This window comes from Ustilaginoidea virens, chromosome 2, assembly GCF_000687475.1.
Source record: "Ustilaginoidea virens chromosome 2, complete sequence".
In the NCBI taxonomy this organism is placed as follows: domain Eukaryota; kingdom Fungi; phylum Ascomycota; class Sordariomycetes; order Hypocreales; family Clavicipitaceae; genus Ustilaginoidea; species Ustilaginoidea virens.
In genome coordinates, this window is record NC_057317.1 from 3626939 (window position 1) to 3652455 (window position 25517).

The following is a 25517-nucleotide window of genomic DNA, read 5'->3' on the forward strand; positions in this document are numbered from 1 at the left end:
TCGTCTTTCCCCGGCGCCTCGCCTCGTCTGGGTTCAAACCAAGACGAGTGAGTGCTCCACAGACAGGAAATCTGCCGATTTCGATGCTGCATGCAGCTTCGATGCCACCTGCTGTGATGGAGCAAAACCGGGTCCCTAGAGTTACGTCACGGTTTTTCCCTCTCATGCATGCATGCATGCATCCAAAAAAAAAAAAAAAAAAAAGAAAGAAAGAAAAACGCTGACGCGGAGTGGTTTCATCCAGAACTTTCTCCAATTGCATCCCTTTGACTGTGTTAAGGTGCAGCTTTTGTAACGGACCAGGGTTTAAGCCAATAGAAAACCGTAGTTTAAAGGGTACCTTAGCAGACTAGTAAATAGTATAAGGGCATAAGTACCGGCAATTTCCAGACTTACAAAGAGCTACATCGCACTTATCGCACCTGTAGGCCCGGCACATAGCGCTGTGAGGCTATTCCCACTATAGTAAGCTGTCAATTTAGCAGCGATAAAGGCAGATAGAAAAGGCGTTATCACTAACACAGATGTTACTTATTGGCTCTATTAGAAATGCAAGAATTCCTAGTATAAGGATTTCAGTGATAAAGGTTTGGTGACTAGGCCAGTTGCCAAGAGGGTACCTAGTAGGTATTTAGCAAAGAGTGGGTCCGATACAAAAGCTGCACCTTAACACAGCCAAAGGGATACGATGCAATGCACTGTGCAAGCGAGCCTTATAATTACAATGCTCCCACGGGTGTTGCTTGTTCTCAAGCTCCTCGCCCTCAGTCAAGCTTGCCTTTGCCATGGCTTCGTTGTCAGGTGGAGCGACCCAACCAACAGCAAATGGTCTGGCAAGAATTGCGGAATGGCAAATTGGCAGATGGCGGATGGCAGATGGCAGATGGCGCAAATCGCGCAAATCGCGTACGTGGATCCGACTGGCATTACATAGAAAAGGACGTCTTTGGCCATCTGGCCAGCTAATTCTGCGTATAAGACTTGGCTCTGTGATACAGGTGGGCGAATCACGGTGGCATAATGGATTTGCCAATGGCTACAATACATGTACCCTACCTACCTACCTAGGTATGTACAAGTCAAAACATGGCGGTTGTCATCGTGGCCATTCCTCTGCCGTTTCCAGTTTTCCGTCAACTACTAACTCCCAAGTTCCCGACGCCTTCAGCTTCTCTCATCTGCATGACTGCAACCCCCTTTTCCGACTGGCATGCAGACGCGTGGGAAGGTGTCCACGCACGTTGCTACAGGTAACAAACAACACGCACTTTGGTTGTATCTGGTGGGAGCGAGCTCATGGAGAGATCCGACGAGCAGCTGAAAGGATGGGGGGGGGGGGCGCCTTGGTGGTGTTTACACACACATGAAACTTGATTGTAATGCCAGGGTTCTTGTTGTTGTTGATGTTGTTGATGTTGTTTGTTTTTTTCTCTCTTCCTCCCCATCGGCACATTTCAACCGCCTTGCTCGATCGCCCCCAAGTCGTAGGGTCTGCAACCCCATCGATGGAGCCTACGCGTGTATGGATATCCCAAGCATCAAACGTCAAACATTTAAAGACCGCTCGTTTCGTGCAATGCGCACCAAGTACACCGTACACGGCCACCCCAGCCCCAACGGCCAGGCCAAACAGGGCTCTCCCAAATGAGCCGCCAATCTTTCTGCCAATGCTGACAGGCCTGCAAGATAAGCTCACATCACTTGACCGTGCCGATTGTGACGTATTTTACCGGTAAGATATCCATTTGGTTCGCCAACCGGAAGCCTGGGCGATCGCGTCTTGCGTGCGTTGAGGAAAGCTCCAGTCTGTTGCTTGTGCAGGTGGGAAGAGGAAAAAGAAACAGTGGCCGGCCCATGACGAAACCCGCTGCCCCCAGCCCCTTCCGCCCCTTTACCCGCCCCCTTTTGGCTTTTGGGCTGGCAGCCAGCCATATCAGACCAACTGCTGGCTCCACGACATCGTGCATCATGCCATGCGTGCGAGCGTCGCCGACTACGCGCGGAGCACCACCATCATATGACTGGGGCCGAGGCAGGGCCCAAGGGCGTTGCTTCGTCTGTCTGTCTGTCTGTCCGTCTGTCTGTCTGCGCTGTGGATGGAGGGCTGCTGATTCGCTGCTATCCATCAGCCAAGGAATACGGAGTATGCCGTACTCGGGTCAGATTGGCGATAACTGTGGGGTGCGAGCATGGTCCACAAACACACGTCCCAGCCGTGCCAGGGCGAGAAACGGGAAACGAGAAACGAGAACGAGAAACTCGAGTGTGTTTTTGTTGTTGCATGTGATTGTTTTGTTTCCTGGAGTCATGTTTATGTGGCACGCCGCACCGCACGTGTGGCAACCAGGTGATTGCTCGTGTGTACGGATTACGGAGTAGTGCCTTTTGGTTACCTGGTAACGCAGAAGCACCTCCCAAGGTCAAGAATACATAGTACTGGGTACGCTAGAGTCCGTTCCATTATATACTTCCAAGTCCGTACTCCGTACTGCGTACTCCGTACTCCCAGCCGTCCACCCCACCAGACCGCACTGGCCCTGGCTGGCCCCTCCAAAGCCAAGGGAGGGTAATTGCGGTAGGTTCTTACTTAGGTACCTACCTTATGTAGGTATGTATGTACCTATTAGCGGGCGGGCTGGCGTCTGCACAGAGAGAATTTTCTCCTCTCCCGCAGAGCCGACCAACCCAGGCAGCTGACAGGCTACTCCGTACAGTACAGCTGACCCAGCGGCGCTAACAGCGGCTCTGCTGGGCCGCCGAGACACCAGACCAGACCACATTGACCCCTTGACTGAGTTACAGTAACCACCATCACCTCAGCGCTGCTTTCTCCTCAATCCTCCATCCTCGTCATCGCCCTCGACTTCTTTCCCCCTTGACGTGTGTCTCTTCTTTTCCCGCCCTGCCGCCCCTGCCGCCCCCCAGACCATCCCCTTTCAAGACGCACCTTTCTCCATCGCTGTTTTTTTTTTCTTTTTTCGTCAGGATCAACGGCCGTCGATCGACGAGCGATACAGAAGTCAACCGCCCCTAACCGTCACCCATCATCACCCGCCACCCGTTTTGCTGGGCTCGGCGCCTCTGACTCGCCTTATGGTTGCGAGACCCTGACAGCCATTTCAACATGGCCTTCAACTTCAACTGGTCGCCGCTTACTGCCGACGCCGAGTTCTACAGCCGCGCGCGCGGTTTACTAACCAAAGCGCTGAACAAGCCGCCTAAACCGCCCATCATCGTCGACGACATCTTCGTCAGCGAGCTGAACTTGGGAACCGTGCCTCCCGACTTGGAGATCCTCGAAATCGGGGACCTCGCCGAAGATCGCTTCCGGGGCATTTTCAAGATGTGCTACTCCGGCGATGCTTTCCTGACGCTGAAAACAAGGGTACAAGTACGTTTGGCTGATATTGTCGTCCTTTTCTTCTTCAAGACAACAACTTGGATTTCTTCTCGAGCCCGAATACGGCAACCTTATTCTCTGCCTGGAGTCGCGTCGCAGAATTCTTCAAGTGGTTGCATTCGCCTTCATTTCCCCCGTGTTTCCTCTGTTGCGCAGTGCGCAGTCAACTTCCTGTTGTGTTCAGGCCAGCGTATCATCTCTCCGAGTGAGCTCTGCACACTTTGCGACAGGGTCTGGGGTTGTCTCGTAATGTGACGGACTAAGCTTCCCCCTTTTTCAGGGTTGCGTGCGTTTTGCCGATTATTGCTGATGCTAATACATGTGGACGCACAATAGGCAAATCCTTTAAACACCTACCTCTACTCAAAGCCGGCTTTCACATCGCCTCGGCCTCTTGCCGCAGCCTCGGGGCTCACAATTCCCCTCTCTATAACACTATCGGATTTCAAACTCTCCGCCTTCATCATACTCGTATTTTCCAAGCAAAAAGGCTTGACCTTGGTGTTTCGCAATGATCCGCTCGAGTCGCTCAAGGTTTCGTCGACATTCGATTCGATACAGTTCGTCCGCGACTACTTGCAACGGACAATCGAAGAACAGCTTCGAAACCTGATGATGGAGGAGCTTCCCGCCATCATCCACCGACTGTCTTTGGAGCTGTGGTGTCCAGACCAGGCAAACAAGAGTGCCCAGACTCCTCAAGATGATGCTGACGAGAAAGGCGTTGATCCCTTTGCAAGTCCACCTTTGGACCCTGTCGACGCAAATGGTAATCTCTTGGATTACAATGCGATCTCCGAGTTGGCTCTCAATGGCGGCGGTGAGGCGCAATCCCTATTCTCGCAGAAGAACCTGTTGCGCCTGGCTACACTGACCGACTCTCACCGTACACTGTCGCTGTTCACACCTGGCATCAAGGATGTCGTTTTCCGTGCCTGGTCCGGCCATGGAGACCGATCCGAAGCTGCCAGCCCACCGTTCGCTACCCCCAGTCTCGCAAAAACGTACTCCCTATCGGCCGACGGGAGCACAACCTACACTTTTTCCGACTCGGGTAGCACAACCCTCGGATATTTCCCGTCGAAGCCGTCCCTCGCCAACCTGGCCTCTGCCACCAACGGAGTGGCCAACACTGCCGGCCATCGCTCTCGTCCCGGTCGAAAGAAAAAGACCCGGATCATCGATTTACGTCGAGCCAAAGCAGAGAAGCCCTGCTCAGACGCGCCTTCTGAGGATGTCTCAGACACGACTTCCGTCAATATCCCCCCATCGGAACCTGCAGCGTCCATGTCCATCCCCGAGCAGCCAGTTGCTCCGGAAGACGTGACTGGTAAGGATGGGCCCGCTGGAAAAGTTCGCTTCCAACACCCGCGCCTGGACCATACTGCGCCTCTTCGCCGGACGCTCATGTCTGACCTGTGCAACAACAACAACAACAACAACAACAACAACAACAACAACAACAACAACAACAACAACAACAACAAGTCTGAACATGTGACGTCCACTCGCGAAGCTTCACAAACGGCTCAGCCACCTGCCAGGTGTGACCTGGAGGGGAAAAAGACAGCCCCGGACAAGAACGGCAAAGCCATTCGCGAGCCATTCCAAGGCTGCGGCGGCTCCGACACTTCATCCGTCATCCTCGAACAAGCATGGATCATGAAAATGGCGGGCGAGATTGCCAGGCGTGTCTACGACGAGAAGCGTCGACAGCATAGCGGCCTCTGGGAAGAGTCGGAGCCGACTCCGCCGCCAGCCTACGAGGCGGCAACCCACTGACTGAGCTTACCACCCACTGCGCACGAGAATCTGGCCCACGACCCTCCCAACTCCTGTAAACACATGCAAAAGCAAAAAGAGGGGCGTTCCTGGTCTTGTTCGGTTTTTCTGCGTTGTATCATGTTCTGGCGTTTCTGGAGTCCGTTTTCGGCCTTTTCTCGTTTCCCATTGCTATCGATAGCATGCACACATATATCATGGGGCGTTTTATACCTTTTCTTCAGACGGACCGTAGCGTTGGAAAGAGTTTTGTGCCCTTTGGAGGCTAAACCAGTCCTTGTCGGTGGGCGAGCCTATTCCTGCGATACTGTGAAGGAAGAACCTTCACAAAACATTTTCAATGGGACTGTCGCAGTATCGTTGCGAGTCGCGCGTTCACTTGGATGTATTTTACTGACGGTCAAGAAGTGTCGGGACTGGGATTAAGATGTGGCAAGCTGAAGTCGCGGGTAAATGCACCCGGCACTTTGTTCATATAAGAGGGCCGTATACAGCTGGAAGGGTAGGTGTTTGTTTTGAAAATGCAAACGAAGCCATGTGGTCAAGGGGCCTGGACCCCAAGCATCTTTAGACAACAACTCCAATCTGAAAGAATTGCAAACGAACCGTCTACCAAAGGAAATTAAAAAAAAAAAAAAAAAAAAAGACGTGAGCCAGATGTTGCATAGAACATCATTGTCATGTGTAGCTTCATGGTTGCGACGCATGTGATACTCTGCAGATACTGTTTGTTGCTGTGTCGTACTGTAACTGAGCCGAATATCTGAGGGACTGGAGGCGTTTGGCAAGACTGCGAGCGGCTGACTTTGTTGCCCTCCGTTTGCGGCTGGATTCAACCCTTGGGGCATGATACCGGCTGCCCAAGTGATTTGACGCAGGCTATTTTGGACCGCTCGACCTGATATCTTTATAGCCGCTTGTCGTCTGCCCACTGCGAAGTCCCTTTGGGCATTTTCTTGTGGTGTGACCTGCGGTGCCAGGCTCCCAGGTAAAGGATGAACACCTAGACATGGTCCGGTACGGGACCAAGATATCTGTGAAAAGGCTCCACATCCCCGGCGTTTTGGGGGATGCGTCCCCTTGCCAGTGAGGTGGCAATGCAGCCCGATGGTATTGCGCTGGTGCTCCCCACCGAACGACCGCACGACCGCCTCATTTGCAGCAAAGGCATCCGAGGCATCAGTCAGGAATCATGACACCTTGGGTCACCCGCCAGACGCCGCTCATCCAGGAGATCCGAGAGGTTTTCGCCCTCGAGTTTTGGATTCTGGGTCGAGAAGAAGCTTCTTTCTGGACCGGCCCTTTATACTGCCTTGGCTGCCGCGGCGGCAGCGTGGTTCTCGGCCTTGAGCTTAGCCAAGAGCTCTTCTTTGTCTCTCAGCTCGGACAAGATGCGCTTGCACATCTCCTCGGTCTTGTTCTGCGCATCTTTGAGTTTCCTCACTTCGGCAGCTTCCGTCTCGCGACTGAACGGCTGGCCGGGCCTGTTGTGATTGGGGATCATGGCCGTATGCTCCCACACCTCGCCGCTATCCGGCGCAGGGAGAGGAGGCGGCGCCCGGCTTTTGCCCTTGCCCTTGCCTGACGCGCCCCCGCCAGACGGTTTCCAGCCTTTGGGGACTGCGCCGGAGGTGAGGACTTGGTAAAAGGCCTCGTAGGGCTCGTTGAAAAGCTGCTCTTCGTAGCTCCAGGATCGGACTTCTCCATTCTTGGTGACCATGGCCTGTTTTTCCTCCTCGGTCCGGCCGTACGGGTGCAGGCGCAGGTAGTGGTACAGCGTTTGCGGCTTCTCGCCCGAGTCGTTCACGTAATACAGCTTGATGGTGATGTCGAACTCACCCCAGCCGGTCTCCTTGACGACAAAAGGTCTGCCGGGTTCGCCCTCGACCACTACGCACCGTCAATCGGGAATCTCTTGGCGAAAAGACGGCAACAAGTGGGGTGAAGCGGGACTAAAAAAAAGAAGAAGACAATGACAAACCAGGGCAGAGGCTCACTTCGGACGTAGTTGGGAATGGACTCGTGCAGCTTGAACTGCACGCGGCGCACCCAGTACGTGATGTCTGTGTCTTCGAGTCCCTTGACAAAGACCTGCCACGAATGTGTGTGGTTGTCAGGCGTGCCGGGCGGCTTGGGGTTTGATTCGGAAAAGGGAACTGCGGTGGTGCCCACGATGAACGGACGTCGCACTTGGGTAAGTTTTACGCGCTTTCCCAGAGTGTTTGAGGGAGCCATGGTGGAGAGAGGCGGGTTGTGCTTCGGCGCGGAACGGCGATTCGCCCTCTTCTGCGACAAGATGCTCTTTTGCGAGGATAGCGAGGAAAGCGAGGATAGCGAGGTCGTCTTACGGTATCGAGATGCTGAACGGAGGAGGCAAGAAGATGTCAGGACCAGTCTCCTCCAATGCTTTGGTTGGTTGCGAGGTCGCACGCACAAGAGGTACGACAAAGTCATCCAGCATTGGCCCCACAGCGTCCACAGCACGGGGGTACTTCCGCCGCACCGAGTAGGATGTACCTAATGCAAGCAGCAAATCAGGCAAAGCTGTTGCACCAAAAGTGTGACGCCACTCAATGTGTGACTTTATTGGGTATTATGTACTGCGATACACCCCCCAGTTTTGCTAGCTAGGTCAATAGGTAGTAAGCTGATACACTTCACTACATTAAGGGAATATTTCTTAAGTGCATAACCCCATTATAGCACTTTTTAGAGCTTAGCTACTGGGTTTGGGTGTGGTTGGTTACTAATGATCTGACCAGGATTCGAACCTACAGCCTTGACCCACGTGCAATTTGCACAGATATTAGGAAGTTACAGGTTTTGGTAAGACCTTCCCTCCCGGGCTCATAACTGTTGCACCAAAAGTGTGACGCCACTCAATGTGTGACTTTATTGGGTATTATGTACTGCGATAAAAGCAATGCCGTGCATAATTTTAACGCAAGCCGAAAGGTAGGCCGTGGGGAGCTGCATGGCCCCGGTACGGAGTACCTTTCTAGGCTAGGAGGTAGCTGACATTAGGCAGTACTCTGTACATGGGCACACCCTCGGCAGATTGGCACCGCCATTGCTCGAGAGAATCCCTGCAAAGACCCAAGAATAATGATCTCACCACTTGCTTTCCAGACCTTTCATTCCATCTCTCCCCGCAGACCCCTTCACCAGCTTGTCGCCTTCACGTATTTCAACAGACTGCTCATCTCGCATGGTGGACTTTCCCTCTCTTCAGCTATCCCAAAGCTTGAAACGTACCCTCTCCCTGCTGACCCCCGTCGTCGCAGGAGCTCTCTGCTCCGAAACCTCCAACACCAGGCCAAAGAAGAAGGCTGCAGATCGGCCATGTCGGCAGCTGCCAAGAGACTCGTCGTGTGCGGCGGAAGCGGCTTCTTGGGCTCGCGAATCTGTAAATACGCCGTTGACAGAGGCTGGGAAGTCACGTCGATAAGGTAATGGTCCCCCAATTTGACCTTGACCTTGGTTCCTCTCTACGCCATTAGTCTGCTGAGATCCTCCAAACAACCCCCACCGTACAGTCGATCTGGCGAACCTCAGTGGGACGCAGTCACTTCTTCGCCACTCCCACCATCGTGGTCACACAAGGTCAGCTGGGAGCGCGGCGACATACTCCGCCCGGCCACGTATGCGCCGCTCCTCACCGATGCGGACTACGTCGTGCACAGCATGGGCATCCTCCTCGAGGCAGACTACAAAGGCATCCTGTCCGGCAAGGAATCCCCCCTGACGGGCCTGCAAAAGATGTTTGCAACAGTGCGAGAGCGAGGCACGAACCCGCTAGACGGGGGAAGCGGAGAGGACATCAAGCCGGCCGACCCTACCGACCAGTTTTCCTACGAAGTCATGAATCGTGACAGCGCCGTGGCGTTGGCCAAGCATGCTTCCCAGGGGAAAGCCAGCGCCTTCTGCTACATTTCAGCCTGCGGAGGTGCTCCCATCATGCCTCCCAGGTATATCACGACCAAGAGGCAGGCGGAAATTGCCATCACCAAGAACTTCCCCCAAATGAGAGGCATCTTTATGCGACCACCATTCATGTACGACAACTCGCGCAAGCTCACGCTGGCCATGGCAGCCATGGCGGGTGCTGGCTCCGTCTTTACCAAACTCACCGGAAACTACCTCAAGGACTTTATGGGTGCTGCCGGCACCAAGCCTCTCCAAGTTGACACAGTTGCTGAGGCGGTTGTCGAGGCGCTCCACGACGAAGCTATCCAAGGTCCAATCGAGGTGCCGCAAACTGAGCAGCTGGCAAACAAAGGTTGGAGAAATTCCATGTTGTAGTGTACTTGCTACATTCTCCAACCAAGAATAGGGAGAAAAAAAACAAAAAAACAAAAAAAAAGAAACAAGTCGAGGTCAGAGCTAGGGAGGGATCGTTATATTGTACATTAGAAGTAAAAACCCGTCCTGAGTATGTACTGGAACGTTGCCATTTTCTTTTTTTTTTCGTCACATGTTGTGCCAATCTCATCTATTCCATACATTTGCACTCGGCAACTTCATACCATGGTGCCTCTCTCAAAACTGTCCCGGATATCTGACGTATACTTGTCATAGAACCGCGCTAGTTTCTGGTTGAATTGCTTGTTCTTTTCGTTGATGTAGGTCACGTCCCCATCGTCCCCGTTCCTTGCCATGCGCTCCTTGCGTTTCTTCAATCTTTGTTCTTCGGCACGCCGTAGATCTGCCACCAGCCGATCGACGGCGGCCTTGTCTGGTTTGCTCTGTGCGAAGCTTGTGCTGTCGGCAGTCGAGTAGAAGGACCCGTCCTTGTCAATGGCGATGAGCTCGCCGTCCTCGGTCTCGACAATGTCCAGTCCCCCGGACGCAGCCGCTTTTTCAATGGCTGCCAGCTTTTGCTTCTCGTACCGCTCCGTGTCCGGGGCGATGTTCCTCAGCTGCCTCTTGTACACCTTGTTGCTTTCCTGCTGGGGATCTCTGAAGGCGTTGTTGTCCCGGTGGGCGGCCTTTTTCTTCTTGCGCTTATCCCACTTTTCGCTCTCGTCTACGGTCCAGTCCCAGGCGCGCTTGCGCTCAAAGTCCTCGCCGGCGTCTTCGACCTCGGCCTTGAGGAGCTTGTGGGCTGCGATGTCTTGCTTGCGTTGGAGGGCGGCGAGCTGCGCCTGGTCGGTACCTAGTCTTTGCGACTCCCTCGTCGCTTCCTTCAGGTTGGACGCCGAAGAGGACTTGGCTCGAGCCTGGAGGGCTTTGAAGCGAGCCATTCGCTCCAGTGACTTTGAGCTGGCGTCGTTTTCTGCCGAGCTGGCAGCTGGCGTGTGTGCGGGCGAGGCCATGTTGCTCAAATATTGAAAACGTTTGACGTTGGGGGATGATCGGTGCGAAGATGAAGAGAGCGCACCAGATGCCCTGCTGACTTTGGGCAGCGAGCGAGACGAAGAGTCGCCTGGGTGGGTGGCAGAGACGGTCAACTGGCCCCGCTTTTATGCTCCAGATGTCTGGTGCTGGCTGGTGGTTGCAGTGGCTGCAGTTGTTCCTTTCTGATTCTCTCTTTTCTCTCCACGGGGATGAATATATAGCAGGGATTTTTCTTTCTTTCTTTTTTTTTTTTTTGTGATTATGCGCGGGGGTTTTGTGACGGAAGTTTCTTTCTTGTCTTGTCCCTGTTTTGATGAAGGTGAGTGGTGAGTGGTGAGTGGGAGAAGACGGAGCCGAGAAAAGACGGAAAGATTCCTCACCCTTTATATGTTTAGGATAGACTTTTCTGCGTCCCAAGCCTTTAAAGTCTCGGATGCACCTGACCTTCTTTTGCTCTCCATGAACCCAAGTCCAGAAATCGCAAAGCACCTTAGGTTAGTACCTAACCTACCTGTTGCACCAAAAGAGTGACGCCACACAAATGTGTGGACTTTATGGGGTACCTACCTTATTTATACCGCGATAATACTATGTACCAGGTAAGGGACTCCATCGTCGTGGTACTGTACTCGGTACGGAGTACTCATCAGGTGTCTAGGGTTACTCCGTGGCTACTCCGGTAGGAGGTACCTACCTACCAGGTACCTAGGTACTCAACCCCTCTGAACCTGACGACGGTATCCACCAGACAAGATCTCGGTGTCAACTTGGGGTTGATCCGTCCTGGGGAATCTGTGCTGCAATAAATCTCCTGGTGGGCCGTGCCTGCCTGCCTTACAAGGTAATGTACCTGTAGCTGACATTGACCCCAGCCTACTCCGTAAGAAGAAACTACTCCGTAGAAACCAGCATATTTCAGTTGGTGCGACGACCATCTTTCGAATCAACATGGACTTGCACACGCTTTGCGCTCGTTACCCGCACATGCAGTAATTGCAAGCTCACAAAGTCATCCAGGCAAAAATCTCCCCACACTGATGAAGGCGCTGCATCCCCTGGCAAGCCCGTACGTACACGGTACACGATGATGCGCCGGGCAGCTCCCCGAGCCAGCCAGCTCAACCAGCTCACCAAGGCTGACCTGCGCTCGGGGCGTCGTCAACGTCGCTTCAAGACTTTCGTCAAAAGGGTGGACAAGAACAACGAGATATACTACACTCGCGCCAGGAACAGCCTTGCAGATCATCCTCATCCCGACCCGGACAAACAGTACGAATTCTTTGCAATGCCCGACCTCTTGCTGGATCTTGATGCAGAAGGAACTCGGCTCGTGCGCCCTTTTGCTGACGCGGATGAGCAACTCTTCAAGGCCAACTGGGGAGAGTCGCCCGAGCGGACCGCTGCCCGATCCATCCTGAAGCAAATGGAGGAGCAGGTCTACGAATCGCGGCAAAAGGTTCAGGCCATGCGTGCTCAGACGACAACTATTTGGCGCATCACTCCCCACGACGTGATATCTACCGCCCTCCATGGCGGATCCGCGACCCAGACGACACCAGCACGGGATATCTTGTCTCACAACCGCCGCCCTGGCTTGGACAGCACTCAGGTGTCGCAGCAGAGGTGGCAAAGGCTGGACTTGACAGAGAAGCTCCGTGCCGAAAACGGCATACCGCCTCACGCAGTCGACGATGACCAACTCCTCCTGCGCTGGATGACGCTGCGGCGCAAAGCGTTACGAACTTGCCCAAAGTCCAAGACGGCACCGCCAAGCCCCTCCCACGTCATAGAAGCCATCAAAGCCCAATCATCCTTGATGGGCATCCGGCGCCTGGTATTTCAGTGCCTGGCTGCTGGCACCAGCATATCCAGCTTCCAACGCGACACTGAGGCTGACTCGAATCTGCCGCGTCACATACGCGATGCCTGCATTCGCATCTTGAGCCAAGACGCCGCCGCCGCCGCCGATTCAAGTCTTCGCATCGACGCTCTCGCTTTTCTCGGAAATCTCGCCGAGAGGCTACTAGCAATGGGCGCGCATCTTGATCCTCTTTTGTGCGGGACGGCGCTGGCACTCTCGGCGCAATCTTGCTCCCTCGAGGTGACATCAGTGTGGCTGCATCGTTGCCATCAAGCCTCGAGACGGCCCGAAAGTGCCGACGCTTCCTTTATGGAGGATCTGTTGACCGCCCTTACCTCGCTGTGTTCTCGTTTGAGCACCCGCGACGACGGTGGTGGTCCTCCGAGTATGCATGATGCCAAGTCACGCCAGCTACTCCTTCAGTTGCTTACGGGGATCGATGAAAACAAGAGGTTGGCCTCGGATTCTTTCCGATCATTTGCTGTAGCTTGCCTCGATGATGGGAGCCGCGCCGCCGCAAACGCACAGCGCGCGGTGTACGCCGCTTGCATCAGACTACTCGGGCTTCTCGGCGCTGTTAGGACGCTGTGGAGAGAATGGCGAGAACTCCCTTGCCTTGCGGGCGATGCTGCTCCCATTCCGAACCAACATGACGAAGCCATTGCCCTCAGTTTTGGCGCCGCCATGCATCAGGCAGTCCACGTGATGGGCACAGCCGATCCCGATGTGTTGCAGGATACCAGCCTGGGTACGAGGCTGGAAGAATGCGTTACCATGGACTATCATGCCATTGAGGCGCATCTCGGAGATGCTGGTGGTTGGCGAGCTTTGGATCCATGCAGCGCGCTGAAGTGCTTGCCTGATGGGACGACATGTCGATCAACCCTAAATTTGCCGTTGGAGGCCTGTGTTCAAAAGATCAAGGCATGGGGAACGTGCGAATGAACGCGGTTGGGACATCTGAGATGAGTAGAGCAACCACAAATACAAAGAGAATTAAGCGAAGACGACCCGAAATCGCATAACTTGATGTTTCATTCTGCTGCTCTACGATGCACGTCTAGCCGCTGGACGCGGCGCGTATTGTATTGCCTCTGCATCTGGCACGGCTCAGGGGCTTACTCGGCGGAGGCCATGCTTTCAAAGACGACAATGCGCAGCGATGAGCTTGATACGTGAAACGGACACGGACTGGACTTGTAGATTTGACGCGAGTCTACGAGTGAAAGGAGTTTTTTTTTTTTCCCTTAAACATATGCACCGTGTAATCCGCCGCACCAGAAGGGGTCTTTTGCGGGCTCTTTTTTACGAGCTGAATTTTGTGCATTTAAAACTATTACCAGCGGGTATCGGATGTCAGTCAATCTTTGCCATCAATGGGTAAATGACAGGTCAGAGAGAGCAGTGATTCACAAACCCCCATAAACATATAAAAGACTCAAGTTGTCAACCCACACGGCACTTTTGAATCTGTCCATAAAACAGTCTTCATCTTGCCAAAAGAAAAAAAAATTTGAAAATTCAACTTGGCCAACGCCTTGGCCGACACCTAGGAGCATGACAATCTGCGCTCCGAATGACTTGTCCAGACCAAGCAATCCGGCTCGCCGCCCCCTCCAAACCACCTCTCCCTTACCCATTCACCACAATACCCCCATTGGGGTGCAGCGTCTGTCCACTCATGAACTGGCTTTCGCTCGACGCCAGGAACACGTAGCTGGTGGCCACCTCGACTGGCTGGCCAATCCTGTCCATTGGAGTCCAGTTGCCCAGGCCGTGGCCCTTTTGACCCTTTTCATCCACGCCGGAAGCAACCAGGGGTGTCCAGGTAGGACCAGCAGCCACGGCGTTCACTCTGATGCCCTTCTTGACGAGGTAGTTTGACAAGGACCTGGTAAAGGCAATGATGGCCCCCTTTGTGGTGGCATAATCCAGCCGGCTGGGTACTCCAATGTACGAATCCACCGACGCGCTATTGATGATGGATCCGCCCTTGGACATGAGCGGCAGGATGGCCTTGGTGAGGTGAAAGTACGAATCAATGTTGACTCGGAAGGTCGAAGCCCATTGCTCACTTTTGCATGGTTAGTTATCGTTTTGGGGTGGGGGGGGGCAAAAGAAGGGGGGCGAAGAGAGGGCGTTTGGGGAGGGAAAAGAGGCAGGGGGGGGGGGGGGGGGGGGACGCGCGATTCTTCATGCTGCTGCTAGGCAACGTACTCGGAGATTTCGGAAATAGTCCCCTTTTCATTGCGAGTCGCGGCGTTGTTGACGAGAATGTCGACTTTTCCAAAATTGGACTTGATGGTAGTCGCGACGTCTCGGCAGTTGCTCGCATGGCTCAAGTCGCTTGGGACGAGGACAATCTCGCCGCCGTTCTTCTCAACCTGCTTCTTGGTGTGCTGGGCGTCGTCTTCCTCGACCGGCAGATAGACGACGGCTACTTTGGCGCCTTCCATGGCAAACAGGATGGCCACAGATCGGCCAATGCCAGAGTCCCCGCCCGTGATGACGGCGTTTTTGCCCTTGAGTTTTCCGCAGGGCGTGTACGTGGATCGTCCCCCTCCCTCGCCGCACTGGAGATGGACTTTGGTAGGCTTGCTCTCCATGTCGCGCTCCAGACCGGGCTTGTCTTGGGTCTGGCTGCTCTTGCCCTCCTTTGTTGGCGGGTTGACGACCTTGTGGAGAGTCTCTTTGGCGGACTCCATTCTGATCTTGTCTTCTGTTCTTCCTTTTATCCCTTGGAAAAGGAGACTTGGGGGAGACTTTTGCCTGTAAAAAATGCAGGATACGGATATCAACTGCGAATAGATGGCCGGCTTTCACCAAGGAAAGGAGGCGAAGGGGAGCGTCGTCGTATATACATGGCTTATCTGGGTCGACTCGCCCCCCCCTCCTGGCAACGCCTACCGTCACATGCTCTCTAGGTCGATGGCTAAATGATACTCATCATGATGAAAGATGCTTCGCTGTACTGGCGTGCATCGGCGCGCTCATAGTTACAATTTGGGATCCAACGCGGAACTCGCGCTCCGACGCAGTTGATACGTCGTGGATTGGACTGTTGCTTCACCATGACGCCATTTCGGCTAAGAAGCCGGGTACGTGGTCCCAGCTGGTGACTTCTCACTGGCTTTTGGGGCCTGAACATGGAGAAAGCGAAGCAAAGACAGATGCAAAGGATTGCTGGATCGGCTTTGTTGCATGGAAACATGGGAAACAAGAAGCTCGCATCAGGATTGTGGTCCGTGCCACGGGTTCTCCATAGTGCTTATGTACCAACTTGGCTTGGCTGCTTACTAAGCAACAGATGCCGATTCGACCCGGCCCACCTCTCCGTCCAATTGATTCTAACCAACCTTCAACGTCAACCTTCAACCTCCAATGACCAAGCATCCATTAAGATGACCTGCGCATCGTAAAGCACGTAAAGCACGTAAAGCACTGCTCCTGCCTGAAAGCCATGGTTCGACGCAGAAGAGATAGATGCCCATCATGTCAGCCACCCTCGCTGTTCCCTCGCTGTTTCAAGCGCAAGCTGCCCAGACCCCAACATGACATCGGATGTTGCTTAGACACGTCAACCTCCAGATGGCGGGAGTCGGAATGCGCGTATCCTATGATTGATGTTGAGCCAGGCTATGTGGATGAGCTTCAACGAGAGTCCAAAAGGACAACACGACATACAACATCATCAGTGGACGAATCGTGAAGATGGTGAGATGCAGTCTCTTGTGGGATGCCTCTTGCCGGGCTTTTAGGAAACAATGTCAAGTCCCCCCCAACCCCAATTGTGCAAGCTTTCTAGAGTGCGGATAGTCCTGATAGTCCAGTCGAATCTAAGCGGAAACTTCTGTAAATCGTAGTGCATCGGTGGCAGGCTTTGTTCTATGATATGGGCAGCGTGCAAAGTCGACTGCCGTTGGATCCGAGCGCCCTCTATGCAAACTTGGAAAGCCAAAGATGCATTGCCAAATACTGGCCACATGATTTCTGGTTTGGACGTGTCATGTCTACGTCAAACATGGCCACAGGGCCAGGCGGGAACCGAGATGGTGCGTCATGGAACCGCTGGCAAGGCCTGCGCAAACAGGAAAGCCGTCTTGACAGGCGGATGACGAGGCGTATTGTGGCGACGGGCTCGTTGCTTTACGTCAAGATGAATCCTAGACGTACTGGAACCCAGACGTCGAGCTACTATTGCGAGTTGGTCAGAGCCCGATGGCGCCGACGGCGTCCACCACCAATTTGCGGATCACACAGCCAAGGTTGATTGAAGAGGCGAAGCGGCGGTGGGTGGCTCTGGCAAACGAGTTTAAAAGGGCTGCCTGTCCGCATGCCGCTCTCAGACTTGGGCACCAACGGAAGCTTGGAAGTTTGCACTCAATCGAAACCCGCACGAATTTATATTTCTCCTCGCAAAGTTTGAGACATCACTTACAACATGACTGGAAACCAGAACCCCGGAAACTTTGCCAACCGGTAAGAGATGCATCTATGTCAATGTCTTGGGCGTCTGGTCGGGGTGTTTGCTGACTTCTGTTGCAGCCCCAAGGAGGAGGTTCAGGAGATCGCCTCCAAGGGCGGACAAGCCAGCCACAATAGCGGTTTTGCCAGCATGGATCCCGATAAGCAGGTTAGTGGTGGGAGACGAGTCAGTCTCCGGGGCGCACGTTGGGATACTGACCACTGACCCGTCGCAGCGCGAAATCGCTTCCGAAGGTGGTAAGGCGTCTTCGGGTTCGTTCGAGCCGGGCAGTGAAAGGGCGCGCGAGGCTGGTCGAAAGGGCGGCTCAAAATAAGGGGTGAGGGGGGGTTTCCTGAGTCTCGTGTATCTCGTTTTGTTGTTTCTCTGTGTGTGTCCTCCTGTATCTTGAATACCTTGTATCTTCTGCGTCGTAGTGCGAGATGGAATCAAATCTCGGTGGGCACCTGCTTGCACCAATGTGTCATGGTGGTGCAAAAACTAGCATTCCATCCAAAGCTGTGCTGTCCCATCAAAGCAAATGCATGCGTCTAAAACGTGCTGCGCTGCGTCAACACCCACTGCCGCGCCGTTGCTATCCGTTGCTATCCGTTGCTATGTATCAATCCAACAAACGACATGACGTGTAACATGGCCTGACGTGCCATGACGTCAGCACCTTCCGTCACTGAGGCACAGCACTTGTGTACGGAGGCACCTTCCGCTGCTTCTCTGCTTGCATTGCATTGCGTCTGGTTGCCACGGGGCGGCGGCGATTTCATCCCGTCTCGTCTTTTTGTTGTGCTTGCCAGCCACGGCCTGCAAGAAATGTAGACAGACATGTTGCAAGACATCCTTTTGCATGTATGAATACTGCAACTGCCGCCCAGTGATCACCCTCGCACATGATATACATGATATACACGGGCTGCGCGGCGTCGAGTCGCATCTCGGCATGCTGTCATGTGTCGACAAGTCTTCCAGACAGTCTTCGCCCAAGGCAGCCTGCACGAGTGGACAAGTGGGTGATTTACTCTTATCGTTTCTCTTGTGAGGACTTGCAAGTCTTGCGCTGTCTTGAGTAGGTCCGCTCGACCGCCTCCCCAGAAAAAAACAAAACAGGCCCACGACAAAACGTCTCTTACGCCATACCCTTTCCTCGACCAAGACAAGTCTGGTCTCGGGGCCATGATGGATGTCCCCGGCAAGCGGCAAGCTGCCATTGCCCGCGCCGTCTCCCGAGCCCTGGCTGCGTCGGAGGAGAGCAAGCAGCGCGAAACCCTCGTCGAGACGGTACACCACTTCTTGTCCATCCTCGAGCTCCGCCTGGCCCGGTTTCGGCCCGCAGACTTTCTCGCTTTGCGCCACAACCACTGGCACATCGACGAGGGCGAGTACCGCAGATCGTTCCAGACACCCACCACCACCACCACCACCACCACCACCACCGCCAAGCCGGGAGAAGCCAGCCCCCCCCGGCAGGGAAGCCTGGGCCTTGTCGCCGCCGGCAACCTCGGCTACAGCGGCTCGACCTTCCTCCGCACCGCCGACGGCAACTACATGGTCAAGTCGGTCGACCGCCGCTTCGAAAGCCAGTTCCTGCTGCGCGAGCTGTTTGCGCCGTACGTGGCGCACGCCGCGAGCCACGAGGGGAGCCTGCTCATCCGCATCACCGACATCCTCTACGCCCCGCGCGCCTCCCTGGGAAGCCTCCTCGGCGTCCAGCCGCGGCACTACATGGTCATGGAGAACCTCCTCCGCGGCCGCCCCGACGTGCAGTGGCAGACGTTTGACCTCAAGCCCACCGACTACTTCTTCCCGGAGCGCGACCTGGTGCACCAGAGGCTGGTGCCGAGCGACGTCGTCGACCGCCTGGCAGACGAGCCCCCCCGCGGAGTGGACGTGTCGTCGCGGGCGGCGCTGGAGCTGACGGACCTTGTTGCCGAGGACACGGCTTTCCTGGCACACCACAACGCGGTCGACTACTCGCTCTTGTTTGCGCGGTCCCGGGCGCGCGGCCGGGCCGTGAGGGAGCCGCCGTCGTGGAGGACGGGGGTGCTGTCCTCGGACGGGAATTGGGTGTACCGCGCCGTCCTGCTGGACTTTCTGTGGGCTCGACACAAGCTGCGCGCCAAGACCATGGCTGGTCTGGTCGGCGTCTTCAACCTGTTGTTTGACAAGGGCCCCATGACTATTACCACGGAGCCGTTTGAGTATCGGCGCCGATTCATGAGCATGGTCACGGACCTGCTTTCCAAGGATGATTACGTAGCAGACGCAAATTCACCAGTCAAGACGGGCGCTGTAGCAAAAGGGCCCAAACGGTCATCAGCGCACAACCCACCGACCCTCCCCCCGGTCAAAGTCTAGTAGATCCCTACCTACCTACACGGAGAGGGTGTTAGGTTAGAGACAAGGGATACTCGAGAAAACTATACTGGGCTACATCATGTTCGGGATCCCCGAGGTAGACTTGGGGCGCCAGCTTGAATGTACGGTCGCGGTCCTAAAAACCATGCGCTATACGGGGCACTTTTTTGAAACAACGCTCCAACGCAATACACAAAACACACACACACAGAGCCACGCACGCACGTCGACTTAACCGGCCAGCATGGATGGCGGCGAGACAAAATCGCCAGAGTCTGCATTTGCTGCTGTACCAACCGCCCCAAGACCTTTACCATGCCACCCAGATCCGCTACATACAATGCCCTGCAAACAATGCCCTGCAAACAACGCCCTGCAAACGACGCCCTGCAAAACGTCGTGACTCTACCCCGTCCCCCCCCTCGCGCGCATAAATCTTGGCTCATCGAAACGCACTCTCTGGCATGCCGGCACCGGAAACGCCAGCGTGTCCTCGCGTCGCACAGCCTCGACCCACGCTCCGTCCTGGCCCGGCGCCCCGTGATGGACCTATGCTCGGCAGATCGCACTTGAGCAGCAAGGCCCGCGCCATGATGGCGTTGGGCTTCATGTAAGATGGAACTGGCTGCGCCTCTTCCGCCGTCGACATCTGCCGGCTCCAGCTCGTTGTGCTTCCCCGCGCCGCGCCGCACACGCTTCTGTCGTCGCACGGCCACTCCGGCCTGGCCACGGCTCCTTCTTGCGCCTGACCGTCCAGCGGCCCGTCGGAAAGCGCGGGCGACAAACTCTCCGGCTGCGTCGGCTCGCAGCACCTCGTGTCGGAATAGCAGCAGCCATGGTGCGTCCAAGACGCGCTGCCTCCATGTGCTACGGCGGGGGCGTCAGGACCTTGGCCGAGATATGCGGGAGGCAGGTCCGTCGTCGGCTGCGCCGAGTCGGCGTCAGGCGTGGCTGGGCTGGTGCTGGTGGTGGACGGCCATGAAGCCGTCGCGGCGCCGAGGCACTGCGGCGGACGCACTGGTCGAGGGATCGGCAGCAGGCTCGAGGAGACGAGGACAGGGCCCTTGGTCGTGTCGACGGGGTAGAACTCTTCCTCGTACATGGGGAGTTGGACGGGTGCCATGGCGGCCGAGACAACTGTGCGGTAACAAAAAAAAAAATAAAAAAAAAACCACCCAGGTAAGGGGGTTAAGGGAGTTCAGCAAAGGGACTTGTTGGGAAACGGGTTCAACGAAACATCGAGGACCCTTGAAATGAACAAGGCGATGCAAGATGCAGAAGATGGCGAAACATGGGATTCCGAACCAGCAGCAAAAACATGTCATGGGAGATTCTTATGGGCTTCTCTAGATGCGTTTTGAAAATGACGTCAGCGGACGAGGTGGCAAAGGGCGGCTTCCGTAAGTGGGGATGCCATGCGGGAAGGGGTTAGTCTAGGCTCCATTGGGTTAAATTTTTTGAGTGGGGCGAATGGAGTGGGGCTCCGAGAAAAGGGATGTGACCCAATCTGATCCAATGAGAATAGGCGTCAGCTTTGCCTGCCGGTAAGATATCAGTTTCTCACTTGGCCGATGGCCAGGACCTGCAGAGTACAGACAACTGCGACTGCATCATCTTCTGTGGTACAAAGGGCCAACAACGGTGTCAAAGCCTTGGTTGCGGTTGGTATTAGCAGGTTTTGTCGTGCAGGGCACGCAGGGCACCCCAGGCGGCTGTAAGCACGTCTTCGTAACGTCGTCTCGTTTCAAGGCGCGCGCATTCACTTCACAATACGTCAGCGTCACAAGTGAGTAAAAGAAAAAAATAAATAAAAAAATGAAAAGCCCAACAGAGCCGCACGTGGTGTGGGCGTCACGCTCTTGGTGCAACACAGCATAGCAGGAAAAGAAGGGTTATTATCTGGACTAGACAAGGTGCTGCCTCAGCCAGCCTGGTATACAGCCAGAGCGCCTACGTGAGGGTTAATCAGGGTCACGTTATAAGGAGTGACGTATAAATCAACGTCAGTCAGGGCCAGAAACATTGTGCCGTTGATAGCTGGATCACCAGCCCAGGTCGACACGTCGGGCTGAATGGTATACGCCGTCTTGTGCTCGACGCTGACGTTCAAAAGAGGCGAGTAGGTGACGTTCAGCTGAGACACCCAGGCGGCAAACTTGGGCTCGACGACATTGGTGCTGGTCACGTAGCTGTTGTTAGGGCCAACAAGCTGGCCGGGCTCATCCCATTTCAAAAACACCTGGCGACCCGGAAACGAAAGCGGGATGCTGCGGTTCTGGCTGATGGCGGCGCTGCAATCCAGCGTCTTGTCCGTCGCGTTGACGCACAGCTCCGAGCTGGGGACGTCGGCGGTGGAGAGGGTGTTGCTCCAGCCTCCGGTGGTCTCGTTCCAGGCCTGGGACCCGTTGATGCGTGCTGGGTTGGGCTGGTTGAGAATGTGGAGGGCCGGGAAGTTTTGCCAGACCAGGCGGGTCTGGTTGTAGGGGCAGCTGGAGATGTAGGGCGCAAGAAGGGTCCAGGCCCAGCTCTGCGGGATCCCAGGCGTGTGCCACTCGGGCATGGGGAACTGCCCGCCAAACTGGCGGAAAATCAGCTGCTGGCGAGCTTCGACCGTGATGCTCTGCAGCAGCATCTGCGCAGCCGGGCCGGAGTTGAGGTGCGGCAAGAAGCCGTAGACGCCGGCTTCGCTCCACCGCGTGAGCTTCTGGTTGAAATCAATGTATTCCCGCACGTTGGACACCGGGTAGTTGTACGTGCACTGCACCGGCGCCTGTGGCCCGAGCATGTTGGACAGGACCGTAGCATGGCCGATTTCCTGGTCTGCCATGTGCTGTATGAGAAATCTATCCTCGGCGTTGATGCCGTACGCCTCAAACTCTTCGTCCGAAAAGGTGGCCAGGCCCCAGTGGAAGAGGTCCAGTTCTATCCATTCATGGTACAAGGCCAAAGCCAACGATTGGTAGTCAAAGTCGCTCTGCACTCTGTACACGGGCGCAGAGCCGTTGGTGCCAATGCCGCCATTGGGTGTGTACGGCGCGGGCTGGGGGGCGTGGAGCTTCCCATCTGCAGGATACCTGAAGGCGTCCTCTGCTGGTGGCAGGGCCGGGATGGACGGAGCAAGCACGGTGGTTGAAAGCGCCCCGGTTGTGGTGGCCGGCGGGCCGGTGTACGGTCCATGGGAGGTGACGTTGGTGTGGGCAACGACGGACGGTATCGAGGTGCCTGCCGCAGATACCGTGGTTCGAGGCTCTGACAGGCATGGAACAGCCTGGCAAAGGCGAAACAGCTGCAGCATAAGCAGCGCGGCGCCGCGTGCTTGTCTCGAGGGGGTCGCCATGGCTGCTGACAGTTGGAGTCCAAAGGCCTGGGAAGAAGTAAGCCGAGCAGAGCAAAAGAGGAAACAGCAGTGCCCAGATGGGATATCTAAGGACGTGCAGAAACCAGAGCTGGCCTGGCCATCTTTGTCAGACAACGCACCGTCAACTTATACTCGGGATACCATGGTTGGATACTTTGACAAGCCCCTTTTCATGCTCGTCTCTACCATCTCGCACGCAATCATGACACTGGCGTAGCAAACACGAGAGTTCAGTGTTCGGCTCCTTGAAATCAAACGAACGCGACAAGTGATGAATCATCATGGGAACCGAGCCTGCACAGCTTATTTTCAGGTCAGGCCCCATGGCACGGGTAATCTTGACGTACCATTCACCTCGTCAGCCGAGGAGGAGATGGTTGCTGTGCCCAAGAGTCACCAATGCAAGAATGACGATTGCCGCTGGCTAATTCGACCCCTGGGTCCCATCTTGTGTCCGACGAGTGGGGTTTAAAAGGGGCATGGCGCACGTGTAAAGTCGGTGTTTCGTCGCAATTCGTGGAAAAGCAAAAACACTGGCAAAGGTTCGTGGCGAAAACCCGATGCCTTTTGGTGGTTGTTTTCTGGAGGGAGATGAAGGTTTCGTAGGCACGGAGTGCGTATTCTGCATCGGGCACTGTGTACGAAGTACTCTCTATTGGTACTTCGTACGGAGTTACCGATCAACAGCTTCCAGGTTGTTGGAACCAAGTGTCCTGACTGCTTTTCTTTTCTTTTTCTCAGCAAACAGAAGATGGGTCGAACATACCAGACTCCGTATGCAATTGCAGTGGGAAAGTGGCCATAGCAGCCGTAGCGGCCGTAGCGGCCGTAAACCAGCTACATACCCAGGTACCTCCTAACGTTGGTAAGAGGTGGCTATTGAAGATACAGAGGTAGGAGGCTGGGATGGAACTGACTGATCGATTTGCTGCATCCGCACGTCCCGCACGCAAGCGTTAATCAGCAAAGTAAAATATCACGATGTATCGCCTTCGGCTAATGACCAAATAAAATTCTAATCAAGAGAGGGACACGCTCCCCTGGCTTGCTTCCTCTTGCTCAATCAATCACAAATCGCAGGAGACCGGACAAGAGGCCTTGGAAGCGTAGTTGAACAGATGCTGTGCCGCCATTTCTTCATGTCCAACGCCCCAACAGCGTACCAACCAGCTGAGCGCCCTCGGCTGGAACGTCAATAGCCTAGGCAGCCCTGAAGGCGAACCATTCGCCGGTCTATTCCATCCTCCGGGCAGCCGCAACTTGACCTACCGCGATATTGTGGATGAACTCCGTCTTTGTTTTGATATCTCGACCGACAGTGGACAAGAGGCGAGGGCAGACCCATGACAAGACATCCCGTTTGGATGCGACGATTCCATTGGCGGCAGCCTACAGCCGATCGACGGAGAATGTCTCAACAACCTCGACTACATCCCTATGAACCATCTCTGGTCAACATCAAGACGAACTCATCTCTACACCACTGGGTGGCGAGTCATCGGATCCCTAACGACGGCCGATAGTCTGCCTGCATGTTGTCCGGCACACTTAAGTGCAGGGTTGTTCATGCAAAACCAGTTTCCATTCATGTGCGAGGTATATGAGTCTCAGCACAGCGGTGGCCAATGTATCGGCTAACAGATGTCCTATCGAGAGGGATCTGCCAAGCATATACCTTGCCCCTGCCTGCGTCGGGATGGTCGATATCTGCCTCCGGACAAGGCATCCAGAGACTCTCGCTTGGCCCAAACTATGTGTTGTCTCGGGAATATGGCTGCCGGTGGGTTTTTTTTTTCGTCAGACGCTTAAGCTTCTGAGATGACGTCGAGGTCGGCAACCTCGGTACATATCCCGCCTTTTAGGCCTGAGAGTTATACTCCGATCATCCCTATTATCAGAAACACAGCCAACAGTTCATCAAATCCATCAGGGAGACTCTCAAAAGCGGCCGCGGCCGGCATCAGAAAGCCAGTTGCTGTATAGTCTTCCAAGCTATGTCCGCCGCTGCATATGCGAGAGAGTCCACGGGTCCTGCGTGTGGTGCTACATGATGCTGGCAGCTAATCTAACGCTACGACAGGTGTCCTTCGGGCGATAATTCAGTCAGCGAAGGAAGGGACGGCTATTAAGGATCCTGCCTAGGCCCGGTCGCCCATGCAAAAGGCACGAGCTGCTATTCTATTATTATTATTCTTATTATTATTATTCTGTCTGGTACCGTATGCGACTGAGAACGAAGGGCTATAGCGGCCGCGCAGCAGTCACCCTTAGTTCTTTGATTCTTTGTCCTGCTTATAGGCCCCGAGACACTCCCGCCGCGACTTCGGCTGCCTCGGTGCCCTCCTATCAGCAGGGGGTTGGGGAGCAAGGTGAGGATAACCGCTGGTTCTATAGGGAGATGGCGAGGGTTATGCGGTCGCTCCCTTGAGGCGTCCTGGCAGCCCTCGCTGCCTCCCCCGACTGTCCGCCCGCTGTTGCCAGAACACTACATGTAAGGTCCCATGCCAGCGGTGATCACCCTGTGATGTATCGGTCGCTGTGAGCCGGACCGGAAGAATATTTTTCTACGCTAAAATAACAACAAGGGAAAAAAAGGGGGGGGAAACCTGATATCAGAAGATGCCGTATATAAAGGGTATAGCGGCTGCAATAGGTGCCTACTGCAATGGATGCCTGCTGCGCTAGATTGCCTGCGATATTCTCTGTTGTCTTAACTACGTTAACTTGCCAGGGCTATAACCTCGACTCCTAGAGCCAATGCTACGCCGTAAATCACGCCAGATGTGTAGATGCATATCAATCTCTACGAAGTTGGATAAACTGGCCAACAGCCACAGACTGACTGCCGACGGACCAAAACACCGCCGAGGAAGCTAGGACCGATGACGTTCAAAGTTCTGTGCTAGAATTGCTAAAGCCTCGCCAGACCATGCAAGCGTGGCCAGCC

At 54.9% G+C, this 25517-nt stretch overlaps 11 protein-coding genes across 11 annotated transcripts; 6 read left to right on the forward strand and 5 right to left on the reverse strand.

Annotated features, from left to right (window-relative positions):
- Window positions 1-862: 862 nt before the first annotated feature.
- Window positions 863-1254, forward strand: UV8b_02764 (uncharacterized protein; the record flags this gene model as incomplete). The annotated part of the gene is made up of 3 exons (XM_043140262.1): window positions 863-906; window positions 980-1068; window positions 1169-1254. 3 exons carry the CDS (start codon window positions 863-865, stop codon window positions 1252-1254), a joined length of 219 nt encoding a protein of 72 aa, XP_042996196.1.
- Window positions 1255-3124: 1870 nt separating this feature from the next.
- On the forward strand, window positions 3125-5182 carry UV8b_02765 (uncharacterized protein; the record flags this gene model as incomplete). The annotated part of the gene is made up of 2 exons (XM_043140263.1): window positions 3125-3391; window positions 3737-5182. 2 exons carry the CDS (start codon window positions 3125-3127, stop codon window positions 5180-5182), a joined length of 1713 nt encoding a protein of 570 aa, XP_042996197.1.
- Window positions 5183-6485: 1303 nt separating this feature from the next.
- On the reverse strand, window positions 6486-7417 carry UV8b_02766 (uncharacterized protein; the record flags this gene model as incomplete). The annotated part of the gene is made up of 2 exons (XM_043140264.1): window positions 6486-7072; window positions 7180-7417. The coding sequence occupies 2 exons, from the start codon at window positions 7415-7417 to the stop codon at window positions 6486-6488; spliced, it is 825 nt and encodes a 274-aa protein (XP_042996198.1).
- Window positions 7418-8524: 1107 nt separating this feature from the next.
- Window positions 8525-9484, forward strand: UV8b_02767 (uncharacterized protein; the record flags this gene model as incomplete). Its single annotated transcript, XM_043140265.1, has 2 exons — window positions 8525-8631; window positions 8719-9484. The coding sequence occupies 2 exons, from the start codon at window positions 8525-8527 to the stop codon at window positions 9482-9484; spliced, it is 873 nt and encodes a 290-aa protein (XP_042996199.1).
- A 218-nt stretch (window positions 9485-9702) lies between these two features.
- UV8b_02768 (uncharacterized protein) lies at window positions 9703-10497 on the reverse strand (the record flags this gene model as incomplete). The annotated part of the gene is made up of 1 exon (XM_043140266.1): window positions 9703-10497. The coding sequence occupies one exon, from the start codon at window positions 10495-10497 to the stop codon at window positions 9703-9705; it is 795 nt and encodes a 264-aa protein (XP_042996200.1).
- Window positions 10498-11603: 1106 nt separating this feature from the next.
- On the forward strand, window positions 11604-13325 carry UV8b_02769 (uncharacterized protein; the record flags this gene model as incomplete). Its single annotated transcript, XM_043140267.1, has 1 exon — window positions 11604-13325. The coding sequence occupies one exon, from the start codon at window positions 11604-11606 to the stop codon at window positions 13323-13325; it is 1722 nt and encodes a 573-aa protein (XP_042996201.1).
- Window positions 13326-14012: 687 nt separating this feature from the next.
- Window positions 14013-15085, reverse strand: UV8b_02770 (uncharacterized protein; the record flags this gene model as incomplete). Its single annotated transcript, XM_043140268.1, has 2 exons — window positions 14013-14454; window positions 14598-15085. The coding sequence occupies 2 exons, from the start codon at window positions 15083-15085 to the stop codon at window positions 14013-14015; spliced, it is 930 nt and encodes a 309-aa protein (XP_042996202.1).
- A 1736-nt stretch (window positions 15086-16821) lies between these two features.
- Window positions 16822-17179, forward strand: UV8b_02771 (uncharacterized protein; the record flags this gene model as incomplete). The annotated part of the gene is made up of 3 exons (XM_043140269.1): window positions 16822-16859; window positions 16926-17013; window positions 17081-17179. The coding sequence occupies 3 exons, from the start codon at window positions 16822-16824 to the stop codon at window positions 17177-17179; spliced, it is 225 nt and encodes a 74-aa protein (XP_042996203.1).
- An 854-nt stretch (window positions 17180-18033) lies between these two features.
- Window positions 18034-19212, forward strand: UV8b_02772 (uncharacterized protein; the record flags this gene model as incomplete). Its single annotated transcript, XM_043140270.1, has 1 exon — window positions 18034-19212. One exon carries the CDS (start codon window positions 18034-18036, stop codon window positions 19210-19212), a length of 1179 nt encoding a protein of 392 aa, XP_042996204.1.
- A 442-nt stretch (window positions 19213-19654) lies between these two features.
- UV8b_02773 (uncharacterized protein) lies at window positions 19655-20335 on the reverse strand (the record flags this gene model as incomplete). Its single annotated transcript, XM_043140271.1, has 1 exon — window positions 19655-20335. One exon carries the CDS (start codon window positions 20333-20335, stop codon window positions 19655-19657), a length of 681 nt encoding a protein of 226 aa, XP_042996205.1.
- Window positions 20336-21133: 798 nt separating this feature from the next.
- UV8b_02774 (uncharacterized protein) lies at window positions 21134-22549 on the reverse strand (the record flags this gene model as incomplete). The annotated part of the gene is made up of 1 exon (XM_043140272.1): window positions 21134-22549. One exon carries the CDS (start codon window positions 22547-22549, stop codon window positions 21134-21136), a length of 1416 nt encoding a protein of 471 aa, XP_042996206.1.
- Between the last annotated feature and the right edge of the window lie 2968 nt (window positions 22550-25517).